Source organism: Fundulus heteroclitus, chromosome 19 (assembly GCF_011125445.2).
Source record: "Fundulus heteroclitus isolate FHET01 chromosome 19, MU-UCD_Fhet_4.1, whole genome shotgun sequence".
NCBI classification, from domain to species: Eukaryota; Metazoa; Chordata; class Actinopteri; order Cyprinodontiformes; family Fundulidae; genus Fundulus; species Fundulus heteroclitus.
The window spans coordinates 23,953,583-23,976,875 of record NC_046379.1 but is presented as its reverse complement, the minus strand read 5'-3'; the positions used below and the strand labels follow the sequence as shown (position 1 = coordinate 23,976,875).

Here is a 23,293-nt window from a genome sequence, read left to right as displayed (position 1 = left end):
TTCTCATTTTATATACGAAGCCAGTGTGAAAGTCTTGAACATGTACACAAACCTGTCGGTGCACCAAAACTGGCAGGCCAGGCAAGGAGAGTATTAATCACAGGAACTCTGGACATCCAAAGCTCACGGGGAAGGATTCCTTGATGCACAGCTATTTATTTTGAGCTCCCCAAAGTCTGGCCTATATTGAATGACAGCAAATAGAAAGTAATTGTTGAAAGAAGGCCATAAGATGTCATAAAGTGTAGGGGCCATGGCAAACGAGGAAGAAAGCGCTCTGGTCAGATTGGGCCCAGAGTTGGAACTCTTTGGCCCACTTTAAAACATTAAGTGTGTAAGGAAAATAACACAGCACGTCACGTTGAACATGCCATCATCGTGCCGACACATAGTTATAATGGCAGCAAAATAAATTGTGCACAATACTTTTCTTTATATGGATTCATAGAGTTCATAGAATCTTATAAAAGGCAGTGAAATTTATTGCAATGTCATAAGATGAGGAAAAAGTTCTGGGAGTGTGAATGCTTTTGTGAGGCACCGTTAGTAGTGGCTAGGGGGGAGAATGATCAAGAACTTTGTTGTTTACCTGTCCTCTTTGGAAAATAAATCTTTAGAACTGTAAAGTCTGAAGGCTGAGCTGAAATCTAGGGGCCCAAGCAATAACCATTATTCTGTGTAATCTGCAGTGGGAACAATATGACCCTCCTCTTTGGGCTCATTTCACTCTTTTTACTCTGATTTGCAGGTTCTCCCATACTCTGCCAAGTTTCAGTTATTCAGTTAAACACACAAATGCACCTCTGGGTGTAATAATAAACAGACGATTTCTTGAGATTGAAGAGCAGGCATTATCTTTATATCCTTGTGCAGTAATCCACACCATGTAAAAATCAATGACTTGCTCCGATGTGCTTCAGTGACCCTTTCACAATGAGTAAGCGAAAAGCCGGCGTGATCATTGATGCGACGGCTTTGAAGAGTCGGCGAGTGACAGCTGCGGGTGCCGAAAATGCAACGGACAAAAATCACCAGGGATTATCGTCAAACCTCTTCACTCCCTCCACTTCGGTAGGCGGCTTTGTTTTATTTTCTAAATCTCAAGTCATGTTTTGCTAGCCTCGTGAGACCATCCTGATCTCGCGAGCTTTCAAGGTTTCACTCGCAGATCAGTCTGGATACTCTCCGTTGAAGAAAATTTGGAGCCGTTCACCAAACGAACGTCCAATCAGCGTTGGCTTTGAGGCGGGTTGAGGTGTGACGCAACGGGAAGCGCGTCAGTTCAGTCTAAACAACATGGCGGCTTCAGCCGATGAAACTAGCGTTAGCGTGGCTATCGAGCAAGTTTTATCGGAATTACAGAGTATTTCTTTGCTGAGCTAACGAGCCTTTACCTGCAGCAGCAAGAGTAGCTTGGCTTGTGGTTGTGTTTTCGTCGTCGCTCTGTTACGAGCGACGACGAATCTGATTGGTTCATTTGGCCCGTCTATCACCAACATAGGCCAATCAGCTAACCAGTATTTTCGCCCCTTCCCAACATTACTTCAACGGAAGGTTTCCAGATGGATATGCGGAGCAAATCTATCTGGCGGAGTCAGGTAAATGTTTTGCATCTTTGCTTCTCAACATCTCATCAGCTGTTCGCTATCTGGTCTTTTTCTCTGCCTGTAGGGGGACATTGGGCTGATTGAGAGCATCACTTTAAAAAACTTCATGTGTCACCACTCTCTGGGACCGGTTCAGTTTGGGCCCCATGTGAATTTTATTGTGGGCAACAATGGGAGTAAGTGCATCTTTAACATCCTTTGAACTGTTGTTAACTTTAACATTCAGACACATTCGAGTTCCAGGTAGGTCTATCTTTGAATAAATACAGCATGAATCATTTAGCCGCATGATATCATAAATGGAAACATTGTACGTAACAACTGCTTTTCTCTTACATTAACCAGTGCATTATTTGTTGTATAACTGACCAATAAAATACGTGAGTACACTCAGGTTGGCTATGAATTAGATCTATTTAAATATCATCATACGGTTTCTATGATTTGAAAGTTTTAGTGTCTTGCAAATAACGGTCACAGTGCTAGGCACACTTATTTTCTTACGCACTCCCACGTGTTGGTAATTTGGGATGATTTGCATGCTGCGTTCCAGTACGTCCTGTAGGTGTGTGCATAACTGCGTCATGCTTTACCTGCACTGATTTAATAGGTGTTGGCGGTCTTGTTTCCCAGGTGGCAAAAGTGCCATTCTTACCGCCTTGATTGTGGGCCTTGGTGGAAAGGCCACCATGACAAACAGAGGGGTGTCGCTGAAGGATTTTGTGAAAACCGGAGAAAAGTAAGTCGGTGATAATTCTCGTTAGTTTGTCTGTAGAAATGCTGCAGGTTTCTTAGCATCCAGAAAATCATGGTGGTATCTTTTGTCTGCTTAGCATTGCAGATGTAACCGTAAAACTGAGAAACAGAGGAGCAGATGCTTATAGAAAGGATCTGTACGGTGACTACATCATTGTTGAACAGCGCATCTCTAGCGATGGATCTCGGAGCTACAAACTTAAGAACAAATCAGGTGATTTTTTATTTTTTTTTCTTCACAGATGCAGAGAGTTTTTGCAACGTAGTAAATGTATTTAATCCATCAAGTCTTGGATCTGTCAACACTACGTCCTGCAGTATAACTCATTAGTAATTCCTGATACCTTTTGGCAGAATTCTCCCCCTGCTGAGCTGCAGATATGCTGTATGCTTGGCACCATCTGTCTGTTTTGAAGTGATGAGTTGGGCATGTGAACATTTATTTTCTGAATGGAAAAAAAAAACAACCTGTCTTCACTGACCTTAATTGTTATTATGAATTTGTTGGAGTTTATCAGAAAGAAAAAATGTTCTTCATTTTTGACTTATCTGCAATTTATTCGTAACATTTTTTTTTATTTTTCTTTGCTAAAGAGCTTCAGATACAGAATAAGTCACACTTAGAGGCTAGAACCAGAGAAAATGTAACTTCTTTGCTTTAAAGGCGTATGAAGTTTCTTTCTGTTAAAGTTTAGTTGGTTCTTACCACTGTTACTACATGGTCACTCAGGATGAGGAATTGCTTCAAAGTAGAGCTGCATAATACACTGACTTGCAATAGTCATTGCAATTTTACAAACTCAGAGGACTGTTTGGATGCATTCAATTGCACGAAGCAAACACATTCATATATCTACTTGGCAATAGTTTATTCCTTGATTTGAATGGACTTTCCTGTTCAAATAATGAAAAACAAGACTGAAACTGGTCAGAGAGCGTGCCAAAAGTAGAACCAAATGAGCTCCATGAGTTTCCAACATGTACTAGTTGAGTCCTACATGTTATGACAGTCCTCTGTTTTCTCCATATGTCTGGACTAAGGATGCGCAGGACAAAATTCTTTGCTCTCAGGGGTGTGGCTTCTCACTTCATGATAAAAACCAGCACAAAGCATGTCCCGTCTGCCGGGTCCACACCACAAAACGTGTTGACAGAGCAGAATGCATGCGTGTTTGTTCAGATAGTGCCGGTAGAGTCTACCGTGTCACAGCAAGACCCCCTGCTCCCCGGTTTCGTCCAAGTCCACCGAGAGAGGCTTTTTGGTCAAAGTCCTCCCTTCCTGCTGGGCAGGCCATATGGACTATATGAATGGGTTAGCCAAGATGGAGCAGGAGGCCACTCCGTCTCAGTATCACCTAGAGCCACATGATATTGACGTGCTGGACCTCTGCCTGGAAGGCTGTGGTCTATCTGAGGACAATGACGAGTTTTCAGCGGGTCAGTGTATGGTTGCGGCTGCTTCTTCTCTGTAGGACCAGGAGGACACTTTGTCTCTCGGTCTTTGTCTAAGTGCAGCTGAAAAGGCCCACTCCTCAGAGCCGACTACAGTTAAAATCCTCCTCCCCTTGTTCCCGGATCTTCTCTGATTTAATGTCGTCCTCGAACAAGCCGCTGTTCAGGTGAGTTACAGAGACTGGCTGCAGACTGGAAATTCATTTCTCAGCATTACTGTGAGTCCAAGTACCCTAACCTGATTCACAATGGACAAAAGCATGGCTTGATGAGAAGGTGTTTTGGAATGACCTAGCCACAGTCGAGACTTACAGTCATTTATTTACATGGTTAGTTATGGGTACTAGTGGCCTTTATTTGACAGAAGGTTGACAGTAAAGTGGTGTCGAGAAAGAGGGTGAAGACATGTAGCAACAGGTCCACGGGCCAGGACTCTAACTCGGGACTGCTGCCTAGAGGACTGAGGCCTCCAAAAGTGCTGCCTGTTCTACCTCAGCAACACCACCGTGCCCGTCCAGACCTGCATTTTATGGAAAATCTGTGGGGTCCCCCAAAGATTGATACGGAAAGGAGATGTCCTCACAGTCTTCACTGATTATTGAGAACTTTAGTAAAGTAGGGAAGGCAAATATTACCAAGTCACGATGGCAGATGCTTAAGGTCTCCTACCAAAGAGGATTTAATCATGAAATTTAATCAAGCGTTGCTGCAGATAAATATCAGTTCAAGGGTATTCACACTCACTTTAATCAGGTTATTGAAGCTTTTCTAACAAAGTGATTTGTTTTATTAGTTACATGAATAGTACAGGACAAATGCCACACTATAGATACTAAGTTTAACAAAGAAATTAGCATGGTTTCATTAGTGACTAAGATCCTAAAGCTCAGGGTTAGTGGTGGGAACATGGTGATGATGGAATGAAACCAGAAAAGTGAGGAAAATATTGATTAAAGGCAACTCAGTTTGGTTTTTCTATATTCTACAAAATCTCGTAGTGATATGTTATTTTAATGTGCAGCCTACTCTAAAGTCAACGATTTGATGCAGTCGGCAGAGCTTCCTTAGAGCGAGAACTATATTACAATCAATAGAATGTGACACCTCTGAGATTTGGACAGAATTGGTTCTGAATATTCCTGCTGGATTGGTTTATATTCAAATGGAATGGATATTTCATTCACTTATTTATTCAACTCTATATATTATATACTGTACTGTGTAAAGATAAATCCTGAATCTGTCTTTGCAGACATTAGGTCACTGCTATTTCTATGTTAGATTCTTGTACTTAAGAGTGTTTTTTTTTTTTTATATGTCTTAAATCTGTTTTTTTCTAAATGTCTTCTGATGCTATTGTAACTCAAGAATTTCTTCAGGGCATAAATAAAGTACTTATATCTAATTTAATTGATTTGAATTGGAAATGGACTACATATATGATTTGGAGCTGCTTGTTTTCTGAAATGCCTTGATACGGCATTTGTGACGAGTTAGTGGCATAAAAATAAAATAAACTGAACTTAATTCAATTATATTGAGTTAATGAAGGCTGAGATGTTGAAACTGGCAATCGTCAATTAGCATTTCATGAGCTTTTCTTCATTTTAAAAGGGACATTATTTGTCTTTTCAACATTCAGGTCAACTTGTCTCAAACAAAAAAGAAGAATTAATAGCTGTTTTGGACCACTTTAACATCCAGGTAACAATTATAAATCTGTTCCTAAAATCATCTAAGGATCCTCTGATGTTTCCATAAATTTAAGCAATGGGGGACGTTGTTCTGTGTGTTCCAGCTGGATAACCCAGTATCCATCCTCAGCCAAGAAATGAGTAAACAGTTCCTGCATTCAAAAAATGAATCCGACAAATATAAGGTAGTATTACACCCTGTTCATCAAGAGGTCAGATTTCACTTTTGTGTTGGTTAGCGTTGTTTTTGCTTCCACTTCTATTAACTGAAGTTGTGTTGTTTTATGATTTCCAGTTCTTCATGAAGGCAACTTTACTGGAGCAGATGAAGACAGATTACATCCACATCAAGCACACTGAAACAATCACACGGCAACAGGTTGAGAGGCAAGAAGAGGTATAGAGCTGCATTTATTGCCTAAAGCTTTTAGTCTTGAGTTGTTAAGTCTGCCAGAAATGATGGATGGATGTTCTGATTTCCCAAGCTTCTTAAAATTATATTGTGAAGTTATTCTATAGTTTAAAAATGTGGTAAAATCTACTCACGGATGTCTATTTGTGGGAATAAGCAACATTTCCCCTATAGAAAATGAACTGAATTTTCCTTCTAAACATAATGCAGTGTTGAAAATCATTTTTATTTTAGTTATATATTTCAATTTAATGTCTTGCTTTTGTTAATCCTCACAGTCGAGCGTGGTTTGGTACACTGCCACATATTTAACTTAAATTAGTTCAGTTCATTTAGTGATGGCACAATTAATCAGAAATAGTTAAGTTAATTTTAGTCTTATCCCATCATACTTTCATATTCATGGCCAGGTATATGCAGTCTAATTGAATCTTAATTATAATACATTACAATCAGATTCAGTGGGTTTTAGGAAACCCAGCTGATTCCATAAAGTATTGAACTAAATCAGGTCAAGTAGACAAAATTGTTTTAGAAGCAAACCTCTGATCCTTCTTAACAAAGAGGGCTAAAATCTAGAAGCTCAACTGATTATGCCATATACTATACAGCTGAGTATGTACCCAGTGTTTGCTTTGTCTGTTAAATCACCTTTTGGTTGATGTGTAGCAGCCCCCATTTTCTAATTCTCCCTTGTTAATGGAAGCACTGCTTCAAGTTGACAGAGCTATGTATATAATGTATGACTGCAATAAAAGGATCTCTAATTATTTGTCTCATTACCCCTTTCTACTCAAGTCATTTTTTATTGGCAATATATTAAGCTATATTTAATTATTTACAAAAATGTTCTGCCCTGCTGCTTCTACTTATTGTCTTTAACTCTGTTTTAAAAAGGTGTTTGAGAGACAAAATTGTTGCTTGCTGCTGATACTTAACCATGTCAATGACATTTCTACAAAAAAAAAAGTATTTATCTTTGTTTTGTGTTCAGTGTCTCAAGGACTTAAGGCAGGAGTTCCTGCAGAAGAAAGAGCGATACGAAAGCTTGTCATCGTTCAGTGATTTGAAGGAGAATTTGGAGAACCTGAAGAAAAAGATGGCATGGTGTTTGGTAAGAGGTTATCCTACGTCGATGTCTTCAGCAGACTACTTTTATTTCGGTTGCTTTTGGGCTGGTTGCTCATGATAGTTATATAGATTTCCCATCTGAAGCCGATAGTGCATAAAGAAAGCTTGACAGAAACCAAGAGCAAGGCAGCAGAGCATGAAGATTTTGATTGTATTGAAACAGCAGCAGCTGTGGATGGAAGCAGCTGAAAGTCTTTACTCTCTACACATTCTGTACTACAGTCATTTAGCTACCCACTCTGAGGACACTGCCTGTCACACCACCTAAACTCTTAAAACCTGCCTGCAGTTAAAAAAAAAAAAAAACACTTCAAGCAAGAACTTTATTTGTGATGTATGGAAACGAAGTTATAATACCGTTAGACAACCATTTGGCAGCTGCAGTCAAACTCTCTCTAATTGATTTGGCTCAGAAACTAAGGCCCTGTGCACACGACAACCATCAATTGAGAAAAGGGATAGTTTTCCTGTTTCTCTTTACACGTCTTAAAAACATTTGAATTATGATCTCCGTGCACGCAGCACCTGTAGAATCATTAAAATGGTGTCATTTCCATGCCACGCTACTAGTTGGCGGTATGTTCTTTGAAACTCAACGACCTGCGTATGCGTACAAACACTTCCAGCTTAAAAAGGTGCCAACTAAGCACTATTCCCTTGACATCACACACTGCATCTGGATTCAGCGCGCTCAGAAAATAGAATCCAAGCTGTACTGCAAACAAAATAATAATAACCTAATAAGTTATTTTGTACCATTTTGCAACTCTGGTGAGACGGTGTCCCACGTTCCCACTCTGTGAGCGCCAGGTGCTGATCGGAGCGCACCACTGATTGATTGGTGGGCCAGACGCCTTCATTGGTGAAGGCAGGCGGCGGTGTGCGTCTTGTTACTCCTGCTGCATGTCAGCTGTTTGTCTGACTGTGTTTTTGGGATCTGCTTATCTGGGATCGTAAGCGCCATTTTTCAACCAGTTTGGTTGGTTTGTGAGCGCTACAGCTGCTGTTTGTTTCTGGAGCGCTGCTGCTCCGCTGGTGTTATCAGCTGCAGATGGAGTCCTTTGCAGTGCATGGCTTCTGCTGCTTCTGACCAGCCTCGTTGTTCTACCACCGTTTTTGAAAAGCAACTCGGGTTTGTACGTTTCGTATTTTATGAGCGCATGCCTGAGGACTACAACTATATATATAAATGGCTTGGTAAATGGCTTGTACTTGTATAGAGCTTTATCAAGTCCATTGACCCCAAAGTGCTTTAAGCTTGGTTCATACTCGGCGCATTGAACAGGGTGGGAGGGTGCGTATGGCAATCATGCTGTCCCCACCCCCGAGCTGCCTCGGTGTGAGATCGTGCACCTCTGAATTTTTGTAACTTGGTGCTTGCATGGGCAAGCCTAATTCAAAATGGGAGGGATTCAAAGGAGCCCTCACCAAACCTGTGTTGTTTTTTTTTTTGTATAATTAGCCTTTACAACATAATCAGTCATTCACGCACACATTCACAACAACTGGAAAGGTTGCTCTAATCTGTTTCCGTTTTCTATTAAGAGGCGGAAACATCCACTGACATATTTTCTGTTCAACAGGTCTGTTTTCTCTAGAAATTCTTTTTTTCTTTGCAACAAAAGTTAATGGTAGTAGCATCGTCTCCCTGTTTTAAAGCATTATGACTCCATAGGCTATTTTTTCTTTTCGTCTGAACGTAAGTTGCCTAGTAAACCTAACTATCCTATGAAGACACAAAAGAGAGTCTGACTGGGATTAGTTAACTTCATAGATTACTGAAAGTATAATTGAGTCTACTTTTAAAAAAATTGAGACAAATGATTCTCTATCTGCTGTTTTGAATGAAAGCGGACAATAAACTAACTTAAATGAGATAAAACAGAAGGTTGCCTGTCCTTCTCACTGGGCTCTCTAATGCTTAACAAGCTGTACCTTAACACTGAATGTTTATCCCCTTTAGGTCAGGGACAAGGAGCAGTCCGTACAGCAGCTGAAGGAGGAAATTAAGAAAGAAGAAAAAAACAAAAGACATCAGGAAAACCTCCAGCTCTGTCAGGTATGTCCAAGTCTGTTTATTAATGTACAGAGCCTTTACAGCCAAGTGTTCTGACTCTCACATTAATTTGTAATTTGGTGACACAATGGTCTTAAGGGAGCTTTTTCTCCTGTTTTTTTTTCTCCACTTTTTGCAGTCAAAGCTCGTACAAACAGAGAAAATGCTGCAGGTCATTAAAAAGAGGACGGACAGTCTACGAGAGGAGCAGAAGTCCCTCAGAGAGGATAATCTCAACTTCAAACAGCAAGCAAAAATAACTAACAAAGCTCACAAGGAGCAAGAGGTATTATTTGCACCCTCTCTATTTATAAATGATTCTGTCAAATAGATGTGATTCTTTTTTCTTTTTCTTTTTTTTTTTTTTAATGGCTATTTTTGTTTCTCAGCTTGTTTATTTCCGGGCTCTTAACAAACTTAAACAAACGGAGCGAGAACAGAACCTTTTCCAGGAGAAAATGAACAAGGCCAAATTGAGGTGCGGATGTGTTCAAACATTTCATTTTTCTTTTGGCTTAGATTTATAAAAGTCCACACAGCAACTTGAAAGCTTTCTTTTGCCATCAGTGAGAGACTGAACAACAGTGAAAGAACCAAACGCTCGAAGCAGCAGGCGACCTTGGGCGAGCTCAAAGAGCAGCTGGCAGAGCTTCAGAGGAGCTGCTCACAGCTGAATGAAGACATCAAGAAGAGACATCAGGCACTTCTGAAAGGAAAAGAAGAACGGGACAGGCTGAGGTACAAGACGTAGTTCCTTCTTTCATCAAACCTCCTTACTTAGCATACAATGTTTGTTTTTTTTCGTGGCAAGTGAAGCTTCATCACTAGAGCACCCTTCCTTTCTACTAGAGTTGAAGCAAAGAGCGTGCAGTTTGCTTACGAGTCCAAGCTGAAGAGAAAGAACCAGCTCCTCGCCAGTCGATCCAACAAGCTCAAGCGGTTTGGAGATCTTGTACCTGACCTGATCGCTGCAATCAATGATGCAAGTGCTGAAGGACGCTTCATCAAGAAACCTATTGGACCAATAGGTAACTAACCCTTTTCACATTTTACTGACTTAATATTTGCCTTTTGAAGTAGTTTGTACTATTTCCTTTTCGCAAGACTCCAATGTATAAAATAAATTTACTTGTAGAGCTGAAATATTGCGCCTTGCAAAGCCATTCATACCTTTGCCATGTTACCACCATAGACTGCAATGTATTTTAGATAGATTTTAAGTTATAAAACAACACAGAAAAAGCTTTTTGGATAAGAAAATTTTCAAAAGTGTCTGGGTGATATTTAATCTGACTATAAAGCCAGTTGTTTTTTACAGAGGTTTGTTAGAGAACATCTGTGAACAAATGCCATTTATAGGACAAAGGAACACAGTGGAGATGTGGAGAAGTTTAAAGCAGAGTTAGAGTTTAAAATAATATCCCAAGCTTTGATCGTCTCACAGAGTACTGCTAAATTTGTTGTTTGCAAATAAAACAACACCAATGCAAACCTACTAAAACACGGCGGTCTGGTGTTAATGAAAAATGGCCATAAGAAGTGTTATAAGCAGTTTCAGATAATCCCAGTAGGGGATAGAGGTGAAAGAAGCTTCTCTGATCAGGTGAGACTAAAATGCACAACGCCGTGTGTGGCGGACAAATAAAAGTACACGTCTCACACAATTTCCATGGTTAAACATGGTGGTGGAAGAATCATGCTATGGGCATGCTTTTTTTTAGCAGGGACAAGTAAGTCGGTCAGTGTTGATGGGAAGATGAATGGAGCACAATGCAGGGAAGTCCACAGGGAAACACAGTTGGTCTGCAAAAAAAACAACAACACAATATAGACTGGTGTGGATCAGATCAAAAGCGTATTCATGCATTAGAATAGCCCAGTCCCACCAAAAACTGTATGCATGCTCATCGACTACGGCCGAGTAGCAGCAAGCGGTGGCTCGACAAATATTGGCTTAGAAAGTTTCATACAAATGCACACAACAAAATAGTGATTGAAAGATGCTTAATGCACTCCACATTTTTTCCGTTGTATTTGTAAAAAACTCATGAAATCCTAATAAAACACATTTATGTGTAGTTTGATGCAGAACTAGTGGCAGCACTTTTCTCCCAAAGGTCCCATCAGATGGTCTCTTATAGTCACAGATGATTATGGTTGTAAAAGAGGAGAAACAGTGGTTAATAAAGTAAATTCTTTCTATTAACACAAGAAAATGTTACTGTTTGTCCTCGAGAAAGGAATAATGAGAAGATTTATCTATTTTTATGTCATCGTCATCATGAGCTGTCAATTAATCAGCTAGTACAACAAATCTGCTTTTGAGCTTTGGATTTAAATAATTTCCTGTTGTGATACCAAGTTTAGATAGTCGGTAGCTTCAGTACGTTCACACTGATGGTAAACATATATAATTTCAAAGCTGTAAGCATTTTAGTTAGCTCGTACTTTTTGCAAAAGTCTTCACATCCATGAGATGTTTTCGTTTTGTGATGCTGCAAACACAAACTCTGATGTTTTTTTAGTAGGATTTAAGGCACAAAGTAGTGCATAGTTGTGAAGTGGAAGAAAAGTGATTCAGGTTTTTACAAATAAAAATCTGAAAAGTGTGGAGTGCATGTATATTTAACAATGCTGAGCTAACTCTTTTGGGTGATGTTTCTACCAGCCAAGGGACAGACAATTACGGCCATGCTTCTTTGCAAAATAGCAAATGCAGACCAAATGTTGAAAGCCATGCATTAATGTCCTTCTATTTCACATAATAAAAATAAAAATATAAAAAATGCACCAAGGTTTGTCGATTTGATGTGTAGAAACATGTGTGGATATATTTGCAAAGCAGCTTATGGTTGATTTGAGCACATGTGCTTGGTCTCAGGGGCGTGCATCAGCTTAAAGGATCCCACGCTGGCTGTGGCTGTGGAGTGCTGCTTGCGGAGCTTCATGAAGGCGTTCTGCTGTGACAACTACAAAGATGAGTCGGTCCTCCAGGGGCTGATGTCACGCTTTTATCCTAAGGGCAACAGGCCGCAGATCATCGTTTCCCCGTTCTCTGATAAACTCTACAACGTTCATGGGCGGTGAGAAATCTTTTGTTTTCCTGTACGCTTTGGCTCTCCCACATTGGAACTCCATGACACCTGTTAAACATAGTCTTTAAACGTAGTTTTCTGACTGGTTTACAGAAAGGCATGTCACCCAGATTACCCCACGGTGTTGGACACAATCACAGCAACAACTCCGGACATCATCAACTGCCTGGTTGATATGAGGGGGATAGAAACCATCCTCGTAATCAAAGTTAGTCTCTGTCTGAGTCCCGTTTGGGGGCTGCTGCTGCTGTCACTTTTTGTTTCTTCACCCTCTGGCTCACAATGTGCGTTGACATCTGCTCCCAGGAGAAAGACAAGGCGAGGAGGATCATGCAAAGAGGCCGGCCCCCAAAAAACTGCCGTGAAGCTTTCACTGCTGAGGGAGATCAGGTGTTTCCGAACCGCTACTACACCTCCGAATTCAGCATGGCTAAATACCTCGGTGGAGATATGGAGACTGAAATAAAGTGAGTACTGCGAGCTTTATTCATGCCAGAGGATTTGCATAACATTTACAGTTTGTAACAGAAGCCAGTCTCGGTCATAGATGGGCCTATAACCTTAAAAAAATGCTCTATGCTGTTTAGTCTTCTTCATATCAAACTGGAATGAGTTACAGAGTAGCTTTACGTTATTTTGGAGCTTCAAAAACTGACTGTTCTGCAAACTCACTGGGCAGAGAGCTCAGTTTGTCAACGAAATATGAGGTTGGGAAGACAGCATGACTGACCTGGCTTGCTGAATGTGACTGAGCCTCACCCAGACCTACAAGGAGCTGACGTGGTATACAACCGGATTTGTACTGTAATTTTCATTAGCGCTATTATTAATAGTATGCCATTAATAATATCCATCCGTCCATTATCTATACCTGCTTATCCTTGCAGGGTCACATTGGGGGGGTCGTTGCCTATCTCCAGCAGTCACTGGGTGTGAGGCAGAGTTCACTTTGGACAGATTGTCATTCCATTACAGAGCAACATAGAGACACGTAGCCAATATCCACAGGGTACACACACACATAGAATATGCAAACTCCATGCAGACATACCCCAGACTGGGATTCAAACCCAGGACCCAGTGCTACTAACTTCTCCTTTTGCCCAGCTCACCATTAATAACAGATATATGAAAGTATCTCGCGTGCCGGATGTGGTTGGGAAATGGCTGATCAAGAAAGAAAGCTGAAAATTGCAGCTGTCCACAAATGTCTTCTGAACAAATATTTTGCAGTCAGATGGAGCGAACACTGAGCTGTTTGGTTGCAATAATGAGAATAATTTCAGGAACCCTTCAGAACACAAAAGAATTGCCAAGCATGGTGATGGCAGCATTGTGTTGGGGTCTCATTTGCTACCATTGATGGATGGATGGATGGATGGATGGATGGATGGATGGATGGATGGATGGATGGATGGCATGAAGGAAAAGGACTTCCACCAGATTCTTCAACTTCACCTGAGATGAACCGATAGATGATGGAAACTTTGACAAAACTGTCTACTCTAATAGGACAATGGTCCCAAATAAACATCAAAACTGTTTTTTTAAATTTTGAAGTGAACACATTATGAATTTTGTCAGAACTTGGTGGAGTGTTGGACTGAGAGAAAATCCTCTATGTGTGTCGTAGTTTGCTGGAGTCAGAACTGGAGAATCTCAAAGCTCACCTGTCCAGGTTTCAGCTTCAGGTTAACTCCGTCACTGAGGATATAGTAAGCATGGAGAACAGCCTGAACAACACCATCAAGACTCTGAAGAAGACTCAGGTCAGTGTGAAGCAACGTCACATTTTCAAGTCTGGATTTACTTTGTACCCAGTTGCCTGTTTTTGTTTCCTTTTGTGGATTTACAATCTTTTTTTCTTATCTATTTTCTGTTTTGACTGGATCACAGGCCTCTATGAATCAGGCCAAAGCAGCTATAAGTGAGCTGGAGACTGCTAATGAGGAGCAAAGTGATGACTTCACCTCCTTGGTGACCCTCAACTTTTAATCACTTTCTAAATCAGACTTAATCTTTGTGTTGTGCTGTAATAACGTCTTCAATCCCACTGTGCAGGAAGAAGTTGCCCAGGAGAACCAGCAGAAGATTGATGCGGAAAAACGAGCCGTTCAGGAGGCAAAGGCAGAATTGGACAAGAAACGGCAAACTTCAGAAGAGGCCGAATCTAAGTACTCCTCTGTCAGAGATAAAATTGATCAGCTGTCAGAGGAAATGGAGCCACTGAAGGTAAGAAAACTGCTTTAAAACTAAGACATATTTGACATTTTCCCTCCCGTGGGTTCCTTTCCTCAGTCTGTCCTCTGCTGCTCTTTAGTTCCTGTATGTCAGATCGCTGTATTGTCCAGTTTTTAAACACGTGGGTCTCCTGATAGTTAAAAAGATTCTTCTTTTGTTCTTGTCATCCAGGACGAGCAGCTGAAACTGGAGACAGAGCGTCTAAAACATGAGCGTAACCTCAAAGTGTTAGAAAAAAAACTGAAGACGCACATGGACAACATCCAAGCCATGAAAAGTGTACTTTCAGAAAAAGAAGAAGAGTTACAGGTAACAAGACCTCTGTTCGTTTTATTTTTCCGCGTTTATGCTTTTTATTTACTTTTTTCAATCTGTTTTGAGGTACACCAAGTTTCTGCACTTCAGCGTTTCAGGGCATTGCATATCTACCTATAAAGGGCAGAATTTTACCAGACCTTGATGTGTTGACAGGAAATCGTGGAGAAAGCTACACAGATCAGCCCTGAGCGGCAGAACGTCACCTGTAGCACCAATAGCATCGACACAGAAATCACACGGCTAAAGAAGAAGCTCAAGGTGTATGAGAGCAACCACGGCGAGCAAGAGCAGGTGATCAGGTGAGAGGCAGCATGGTAGCTGGTGCACCCACGCTTCCACTGTCATTGTCTCATTGACAGCAGCTACAGACAGACTATTATTGTACATACCAAAAATGCAATTACTTTGCTCTTGCTTTAAAGGTATATAGCCATGTAATATGCTTATTAAAAATACCAAAAACCGTTTGATCATGATAAAATAAGGTGGAGGCCTGGTGTTATCACCATTTTTGCTGTTGGGCACAGTAAACAGATGTAAACAGATGTGACGACATCTAGTGGCAGTAGCGCAGAACTATCATAATGCCGGTTTGCTTAATTTATAAATCAATTGTAAATAATGCCAACCCAAGCTTGACTCTCTGCAATGCGTCGCAATAAAGCGGCAGCTCATCGTGACCAAAGACCACCAGTTATTAATTAAATACACCAATCAATAAAACTTTAAGCTCCTCATATCAGAACATTTACTCAGGTCAATGAACTCTGCGATCACATCTGAGCAATCAGCAGGTTTAGCGTCCGCTTCAGTGAACACCAACGTTCATACTGCATTCATAGAGATTCCGTCTTGGAATCTTTTTTTTTTTTTTTTTTTTTTTTTTTGCGCTCCCCCCCCCCCCCCCCCCCCCCCCCCCATATGTAGGACCATTCTTCATTGTTTCACTGGGAGATGCTAATAGCCGTTAGCCGCTACCTTGTTTTATCCCCCCTGTGCACGTGCAGTACGTACTTCTGCTAAAAACATAAATAAACAAGAAAGGCTTTATGTACTAACAAACTGAGCAAAAATGAAGTATAAATCACCAAAATAACAACTAATACACCACCAGGGTGTGATAATATTTCATGAAAAATTTGTATGCAACCAAAGTGAGCTACTGACGTTTAAATTTAAAAAATGTCAAATAACGTGGCTATGCACCTTTAATGTCCACCAAAGTGGCACAGAAAATACCTACAGCAATAGCTTTAGCTTTGTTAAAAGATAATGCAAATGATGCTGTGTGAAGAGAGAGGCCGAGAGGTTTTTCTAGCCTTAGATGACGACTGCCCCATCGGCCACTTCAGATTTGCAAGGGATTCGCTTTTGCCAACGACATTACAAGGAGCCCTGGTCTGCCCGGACCCATACGGCTGCTGGCCACTCTGGGGTTCCTAGCACCAGAGACATTTCAAAGGGAGCGGAGCCATTACCTGTTTGTCAGTTGTTTATTCCCATAAAAAGCAGTTTAACAAACCAGAGCTATACAGTTTACAGAAAGAGCTGTTTTTTCAAATTTAATTAGAGCTGTTAGCTGCACACAAATTGCTATAAAACAACCATGACAGGATGTTTATGTGTAGAGAAAGTATTTTCATTCAGTCAGTGAAACAATTTTGTGTGTTGCACAAATGTAACTACTCAACACCGAGGTGGGGGGGGGGGGGGGGGGGGGGTTCGACAGTGGATTCATTCATTCTAATAATTAGCACTGCTGGGAGCAAACTGAAAGCATGCACGGTGCAGGATGGGTGGCCTCTAGTGAGTAGATTCACCTAATTGTCCCAGTTTTCATGCTGATTTCAGTCTGTCTCTTAGGTTGGAGCTCTAGGTGGTGATAACATGTTATATTAGCAAGTCGGAAACATGCCCTAACAATATATTTTTGTACTTTTTATGTGTTCAAACACTAAAGAAACATATTCACAAATGGATTTTAGATGTACCAAGTAGATGTGCTTGGATTAATGAAAACCAACATTTTCATTCATTTGGACGTTTGTAGCTTCAGTTTTCTTTAATGTTTCTGTTGGAAATCCAGAGAAGTCTTTGTACATAAGGTTTAAGGTGGAATAGAACAAATATATATGGAGCTGGATTATCCAAAACACGTCAGACCTGGACAGGAAAATGAAGACTTGGTGGGGAAGCTATGAGCCTTGATCCTTTGAATGATGTACAAATAAAGGTGTTAATGCTCTGCCAGTATGTTTCAATGTATGTTTCAATGACAATAAAGATGATATTACTATATTACTATCAAAAAGAGGAAACAAAAAGAAGTCATACAGGAGCAAAAAGGCCACATGGTTTTATTAACCATCACATTAGTGATTGACTGCTATGTTTATATCCTCTAATATGCCCTCTTTTATTTCAGTGTGTGGCCTTGCAGAACGTTTACACCTTTATTTGTTCATCATTCAAAGGATCAAAGCTCGCAGCTTCCCCACCAAGTCTTCATTTACCGCATTCCTCTCTCCTCCAGGTGCCTTTTAGGAAATAGGACTTCCTTGAAGATTCTGGGCTCAGACCCATTTCTGGGTCACAGGCAGTAGGAAAGAGAGAAATGAGAGAAGCCCCAGAAAAAGATCACCGGGGGTAAAAAAAAAAAAAAAAATAACAACAGCAAAAACCAGAAAAGGAAGCTGCTGCAACGCACACATAGACAAAACAAAGACAGTCAAACTGGGGTACGCAAGAGAAAAAGCTAAACTAAGAAGGAGAATTAATAGAAGCAGCAGTCTGATTGGATAGGCTGGACCTCTGCTGAGTCTCTTTTATACCTTAATCAGATCTGCCTCTTGGCTATTCCTAAATCATCTCCTGCCCTGGTTTCATGTAGTTCAAGTCAGAAATATTTACGCCATGCCAACTTCTTCCCTCCGACCTCATTATAGAGAGTACGCTGAGGCCCTCGCTCTCTACAAGGAGAAAACCAACCAAGTGAGGGATCTGCGCAAGTTCATCGATCGGCTCAACAACATCATGTCAGACAGGCAGAACAGATACAAAATCATGCGCAGGTAAATAACCAACCTGACCTTTTTTTTTTTAAATGAGGACATTTATACTCATGGAACAGTTTTCACATTTTGTTATGTTACTTCCATAAATGTCAGTTTACTCTGTTGGGATTTTATGCGACAGAACAACACAAAGTGGTGCATAATTGTGAAGTGTAAGGGATAGATGCATGCCAACATTATCTGGAAAGTTTAATACACATTTATATTTAGCCACCCCTCTCAGTAAATACTTTCTAGAAGCGCCTTTCACTGAAATCTTTTCACTTAAGTTTCACACATCTGCAGAACTTTTTTTTCCTCTTCTATGCAAAAAAGTTCAAGTATATTGGATGGAGAGTGTCTGTAAACAATCAGTTTCCAAGGTTTGCCAGACTCTAAGTTGGATTTAGGTCTGGGCTTTGACTAGGCCATCATGACACATAAAGATGCTTTGATCCCAACCATTTCATTCCAGCTCTGGTTGTGTTTTTCTTCTGCGATTGGCCTGTTTTTAGCTCCGTCCATCAGAGTGAGTTCAGGGCGATTATCAGTGTTGGTTTTCCACCCCTCAGAGTTCTGCATGTTCTGCAGGGGAAAAAAAGCAAATGGGACTGTTTGCAGCTATTTTTTAACAATCACGTTCTTTTGCCACTCTTGGAGAAAGGCATCGTTTGTAGAGTGCATGGTAGTCCTGTCAACTGATTCTCCCTCCTGAGCTGCCATGAGCTTATTGGCTGCTCCCCTCTCCAATGCTCTCCTATCTATTTATGTGGACGGCCATATCTTGGGGGGCTTGCAGTGACGTGAGGAACAGTGCTCAGTGGCCTTTACTGATTGCTTCTGAAAGCGATTATTGCACTGAATCTTACGCAGGAATATTAAACCCTTTACTTTGATACCCCCAAATGAAAGCAAAAGCACACCAGATGTTTTAGAATCTTATTTCTAGAAATCTTTATTATTTTTCCTCTCACAATTACACACCGCCTTGTTTAAGTCCATCACATAAAATCTCAGCTAAATACTCCCAATGATTGTGGTTGACCATTTGCACACCGACAGGGGAGTCATGCCTTCATTTCATGTTTTTCTTTCCACCTATTAGGTCCCTCTCAGTGAGGTGTAAGCTGTACTTCAATAACTTCTTGATCAAGATGAACTGTTGTGGCTCCATGATCTTTGATCACAACAACGAGACGCTTTCCATCTCAGTACGTGTCTTTAAAGCTGCTTGTTCCTCATCATATATAGTTGTGTTTGGCTTTGTTTTATCATGTTTAACTGCTCCTTGCTTAATAGTTTGCTGGTCTGAGCCATATTTAAGTTGAAATGTTTTACCAAATCCAGTTATACAGAATAAAAGACGCCTGCTTGCAGTATATCTCTTAAGTAACTGACTGATATTCAAGAATAATTCATGCTTTGATTTAAATGCTTTAAGAAGGGCTCTGTTAAAGTATCCTGGTTGGTAAAGCTTCCAAGATAAGGAATTGGCTTGCAATAAATCTTTAAAAAAAAAAAAATTTGAAATCTATTTAGAGTAATAGCCAAACCTGTCTGTCACAAAGGTGAAGCCTCCAGGCAGGGACAAAGATGGTGCGAGGGACATGAGGTCTCTGTCCGGTGGGGAGCGCTCCTTCTCCACCGTGTGCTTCATGCTCTCCCTTTGGGAGATCACAGAGTCTCCGTTCAGATGTCTCGATGAGTTCGACGTCTACATGGTGAGTGCACTAAAATCTGCCGACGCAAGCAGACTCATGTATATGCAGGAGAGGGAAGGAAAAGAACAGCGTGATCAGTTGGCTGACTTCAAGCCTTTTCTGCAGGACATGCACAATCGCAGGATCTGTCTGGACCTCCTCTTGGAGCTCACAGAGCGGCAGCACCTTCGGCAGTTCATCTTCATTACTCCCCTGAACACCAGGTGATGCCTGATTTCATACATACTGCCTGTTAGATTTAGTGAATCATTTTTTTTTTTTATTTTCTAATATTGTCATTTATCAGCTGGATAAGATGTATTTTTGTGGCACCAGGGATTCTTGTAAGAATTCAGATTTCAGATTTGAGTTTTTGACTTTCTAAATGTATATAATTTCAGGTAGGACTTAGATATCAAGCTAAAAGGCCTGATATTTCATCAGTTCTTGTGTATCTGTTTAATGGGACTGAAGGGATTGTTTTACATTTGAAAATCCCTCCAAAAATAACAGCTGTGGACCACTTTAATGTTTTGCACCATAAATCTCTTATTTACAGTTATGTGTTCAATTGTAGAACTGTCTCCTTAGAAAAGACAGTTTCCTTTTTAGAAAGACTTTCTCACCTATTGTGCTTCATCTGACTTCCTTTGAAACAACTTACTCCAGGTTGTTTTTGTACAGCCCTTTCAGTTCGACACACACCTGTACCAGATGAACGCGTCTTGTTTTAAACGTTTATCTGGAGGAAAGAGCAGAGTCCCCAGTCCACCACGCAACATTAAGAATGGAAACCAAGACATAGTAGCGTGAACTCGCGGCTGTCAATAAAGTCCGCTGTTTGGAAGCGTTACGTTTTGTAATCAGCTACAAGTCACGACGGAGAAAGAAGTGTGAGCCAAACCAAAACTTGGTCATTATTTTTCTACAGCAATAAGGTGCAGAGCTCCTGGTACGCTAAGCGTAATTTCTCACCAGGAACAATGTCTAGCGGCTACACACGGTGTCAAGTTGGCTTTCCTTACCAGATGTGCTTATGTGCTGCATTCAGGTGCAGCTGGTACTATCAAAAATGTCTATATCAAAATATGTGTTGGTAAAATCAGATTATTATCACTGATTTTTTTTAAACTAGTTATTCATTGTTGAATAAAGTACAGAAATAATCAGCTATTTTAATTCATTTCCCTTGGTAGGAACGTACTAAAAACATATCAATCCTTTACTCTAAAACCAAGGTACACACTGAACAGAGATTTTTTTGTGTCTTTAATTTGAACTAACTAACAAGTGGCTAGCTAAGAGTCATACTTGTCTAGTAACAACTTCTAAGCGTCACTAAACAATTTTCTTTACTTTCAAAGCTTCTTTATTTCTGTCATTGTAGATGTTTAGCGTTATAAATTTTTTTGGCACCACCATTTACGTCCCCACTGAGGAAATAGATTTCTCTTTTCCTGGTGCAGATGAGTGTCAACTGGTTCTTCAAACCTGGCCCACCCTTGTTTATATCATCAGCCTTTATTGATGTAACCGTAACGTTTGATAACCAATTAAAACTGTCGGTTCTCTTTCAGCAACCTTCCCAGAACAGCCCTCATCAAAATCCACCATCTGCGAAATGCTGAACGAGAAGATGGCCACACCAGAAATAAAGATATGTAACACATGAGACCAGTGCTTTTAAAGCAGAAAAGGAACCTACCAATAGTTTGTGCTAAAACTTTTCAACGTCATTTTAACTGCAGGCGTTTTCAGAAATGGATCATTTCATGTAACTTAAACAAGTAGAATTTAGATATCAGGTGTGTGATGTCGTTTAAATTTTCTCTATTTTTCTTTGTATGTAAATTATAAATATTTAGATGGAAAACTAGACTTGGAGTTTTTAAAGCGAGTACTGTATTTCTGTGGTTTTACACGTGTGGTGTTTCAGAGAAGTGTTTTTAAAAGGCCGTGCACCTGACAAGTGCGGCTTCAACGTGTGTTTAAATGTTTATTTATAAAAATCTAGTTTTGCTGAATTATGTCTTATATCTAAGCGAAGCAAAGACCGTAAGTGACCTTAGTGTTGAAGTTTGGAATGTGTTTGTGTACAAGTTTTGCAGAATTTTACATTGTAGTAGCTTTATGAACAATCTAATCAGAATGATATACTCAGAGGGATTATTGTGTGATTTGTATTTCTTTCTGCTATACAGTATTTGAAACTGAGTCCGGTTTGTTATGTATCACGTCCCACCTCATTCTCCACAGAGGCGTCTCACATACTCCAGTGTATTGTAGATGAGTCAGCATTTCTGTTGCTTAGAAAAATAATGCATTTTCCTTACCTTCAGTATCTGCTACTCATTCATGTTCTTTTATCTGCCTGTTCGACCCCTCCTTTGGGCTGGCGCTGAGGAAGGGCAGGTGGTCTCAACTTGGTCTTGGACAGATTTCCTGTTTTTTCCTGGCTTCTTTTGTTTGTCTTAAAAATGTAACGGTTTTATTCCTCTCATAGTTTAAACTCAAATAAATGTAATTCATTTATTAAAGAAGAACGTGGTAGCCTTTATTCCGTAAGCTGACTGGCAGTGTGCAGCAGCAGGTAGGGGAGAGTCAGCACCATGCTACTCTATGCTCCATGCAGCATAGAGTAACATCCAAAAGTTTTAAAACTACATTTTAGTAGTTTTGAAACAATAACCAGCCCATGTGTATTACATTTTCAAAAGTCCAGGTTACAAAGTAAAACTTTGGATTTTAAGGGGCCTAGTCACATTTTTGACCATAAAAACAAAACACCAAAAAACATATATTCATCTTCAAATAAAACGGTATATGTTACACGAAGATGCCGTTTGTCCTGATGGTGTTTAGTCTTTTTGTAGCGCAATTAGCAGATATAAACAACAGAGTTTCCCTCACTGTATTTTAAGCCTGGCGGGCCGCAGGCTTTACAAGCGTCAGTTGTTTATTTATTTCAATTGCATTTTTATACACCAGTGATACAAAGATGGTATATAATAGGGAGGATTTTCAAAATTGTTTGATTCCTCAATATTCGAGAGAAACATGAATTGGTCAGTAAAGCTCCTGTATCTGCAATAGTTTAGTAGTAAGCCTTCCGGACAACATAAGGTAACGCTAGCTGTTATTAGCTAGACGGACAGCCCAATGAGGGGGAACGTACTGTTGGTCTATGATCCCCCTTTCAAGCTGTGCTGCACCACACAATGCGGTGTATTCCCTCTATCCGCTCAACTTGGTCAAACACCAACGGGATCTACAGGATTAGCGGTACTTAACGTAGAAGTAAAATATCATAAACCAACAGGGTGCAATAATCTAATTGGAAAACCTTTGTATGCAACCAGAGTGAGATACTAGCGTAGAAATTTGTAAAGTCGTAAGTGACTAGGCCCTTTTAATGAGGGAACTCTATAACAGAGCGATAAATCTTTTTTCCCCCACAAATTTCATGTAAAATTTTCAATATATTTTATAATTGTGTTATTAAAGACAAGAGGATATATCCCAGTCAGATTTACTGTATCACTGCTAAACCTCTTTGATCTGATTATTCTGAGTTAACATCCAGAGCAATGTTGCAAAAATGCTTGCGACTTTTTACAAATTGGAGAGACTTTTGTGAAACCTAAAATAAATATTTCAAGAAATTCTATAAATCTGCATCACTTTAATGTGTGTATTTTGCTTTCCACAGAGAGTTATCCATTCACGTAGTTCTTCCAGTGGAACATTTTGCATCCAGACGAATGACAAATCGAAAAAA

At 40.2% G+C, this 23,293-nt stretch overlaps 1 protein-coding gene across 3 annotated transcripts in view; it reads left to right on the top strand.

The window, feature by feature from the left end:
• The window catches only part of smc6 (structural maintenance of chromosomes 6), a 26,597-nt gene extending 3,304 nt beyond the window's left edge, over nt 1–23,293 (top strand). For all 3 annotated transcript variants that reach the window (XM_021321373.2, XM_012872325.3, XM_021321372.2), the window contains 26 exons: nt 921–1,071; nt 1,672–1,783; nt 2,241–2,346; nt 2,441–2,577; nt 5,458–5,519; nt 5,614–5,694; nt 5,805–5,906; nt 6,916–7,035; nt 9,016–9,111; nt 9,248–9,394; nt 9,498–9,586; nt 9,676–9,846; nt 9,958–10,136; nt 11,990–12,191; nt 12,297–12,411; nt 12,510–12,670; nt 13,837–13,972; nt 14,100–14,180; nt 14,265–14,435; nt 14,616–14,753; nt 14,916–15,061; nt 17,708–17,833; nt 18,921–19,026; nt 19,384–19,536; nt 19,642–19,739; nt 21,093–23,293. In XM_021321373.2, coding sequence (XP_021177048.2) covers nt 934–1,071; nt 1,672–1,783; nt 2,241–2,346; nt 2,441–2,577; nt 5,458–5,519; nt 5,614–5,694; nt 5,805–5,906; nt 6,916–7,035; nt 9,016–9,111; nt 9,248–9,394; nt 9,498–9,586; nt 9,676–9,846; nt 9,958–10,136; nt 11,990–12,191; nt 12,297–12,411; nt 12,510–12,670; nt 13,837–13,972; nt 14,100–14,180; nt 14,265–14,435; nt 14,616–14,753; nt 14,916–15,061; nt 17,708–17,833; nt 18,921–19,026; nt 19,384–19,536; nt 19,642–19,739; nt 21,093–21,180 — 3,261 coding nt within the window. In that variant the 5' untranslated portion in view covers nt 921–933 and the 3' untranslated portion in view covers nt 21,181–23,293. The remainder of the gene's footprint in view (nt 1–920; nt 1,072–1,671; nt 1,784–2,240; nt 2,347–2,440; nt 2,578–5,457; nt 5,520–5,613; nt 5,695–5,804; nt 5,907–6,915; nt 7,036–9,015; nt 9,112–9,247; nt 9,395–9,497; nt 9,587–9,675; nt 9,847–9,957; nt 10,137–11,989; nt 12,192–12,296; nt 12,412–12,509; nt 12,671–13,836; nt 13,973–14,099; nt 14,181–14,264; nt 14,436–14,615; nt 14,754–14,915; nt 15,062–17,707; nt 17,834–18,920; nt 19,027–19,383; nt 19,537–19,641; nt 19,740–21,092) is intronic.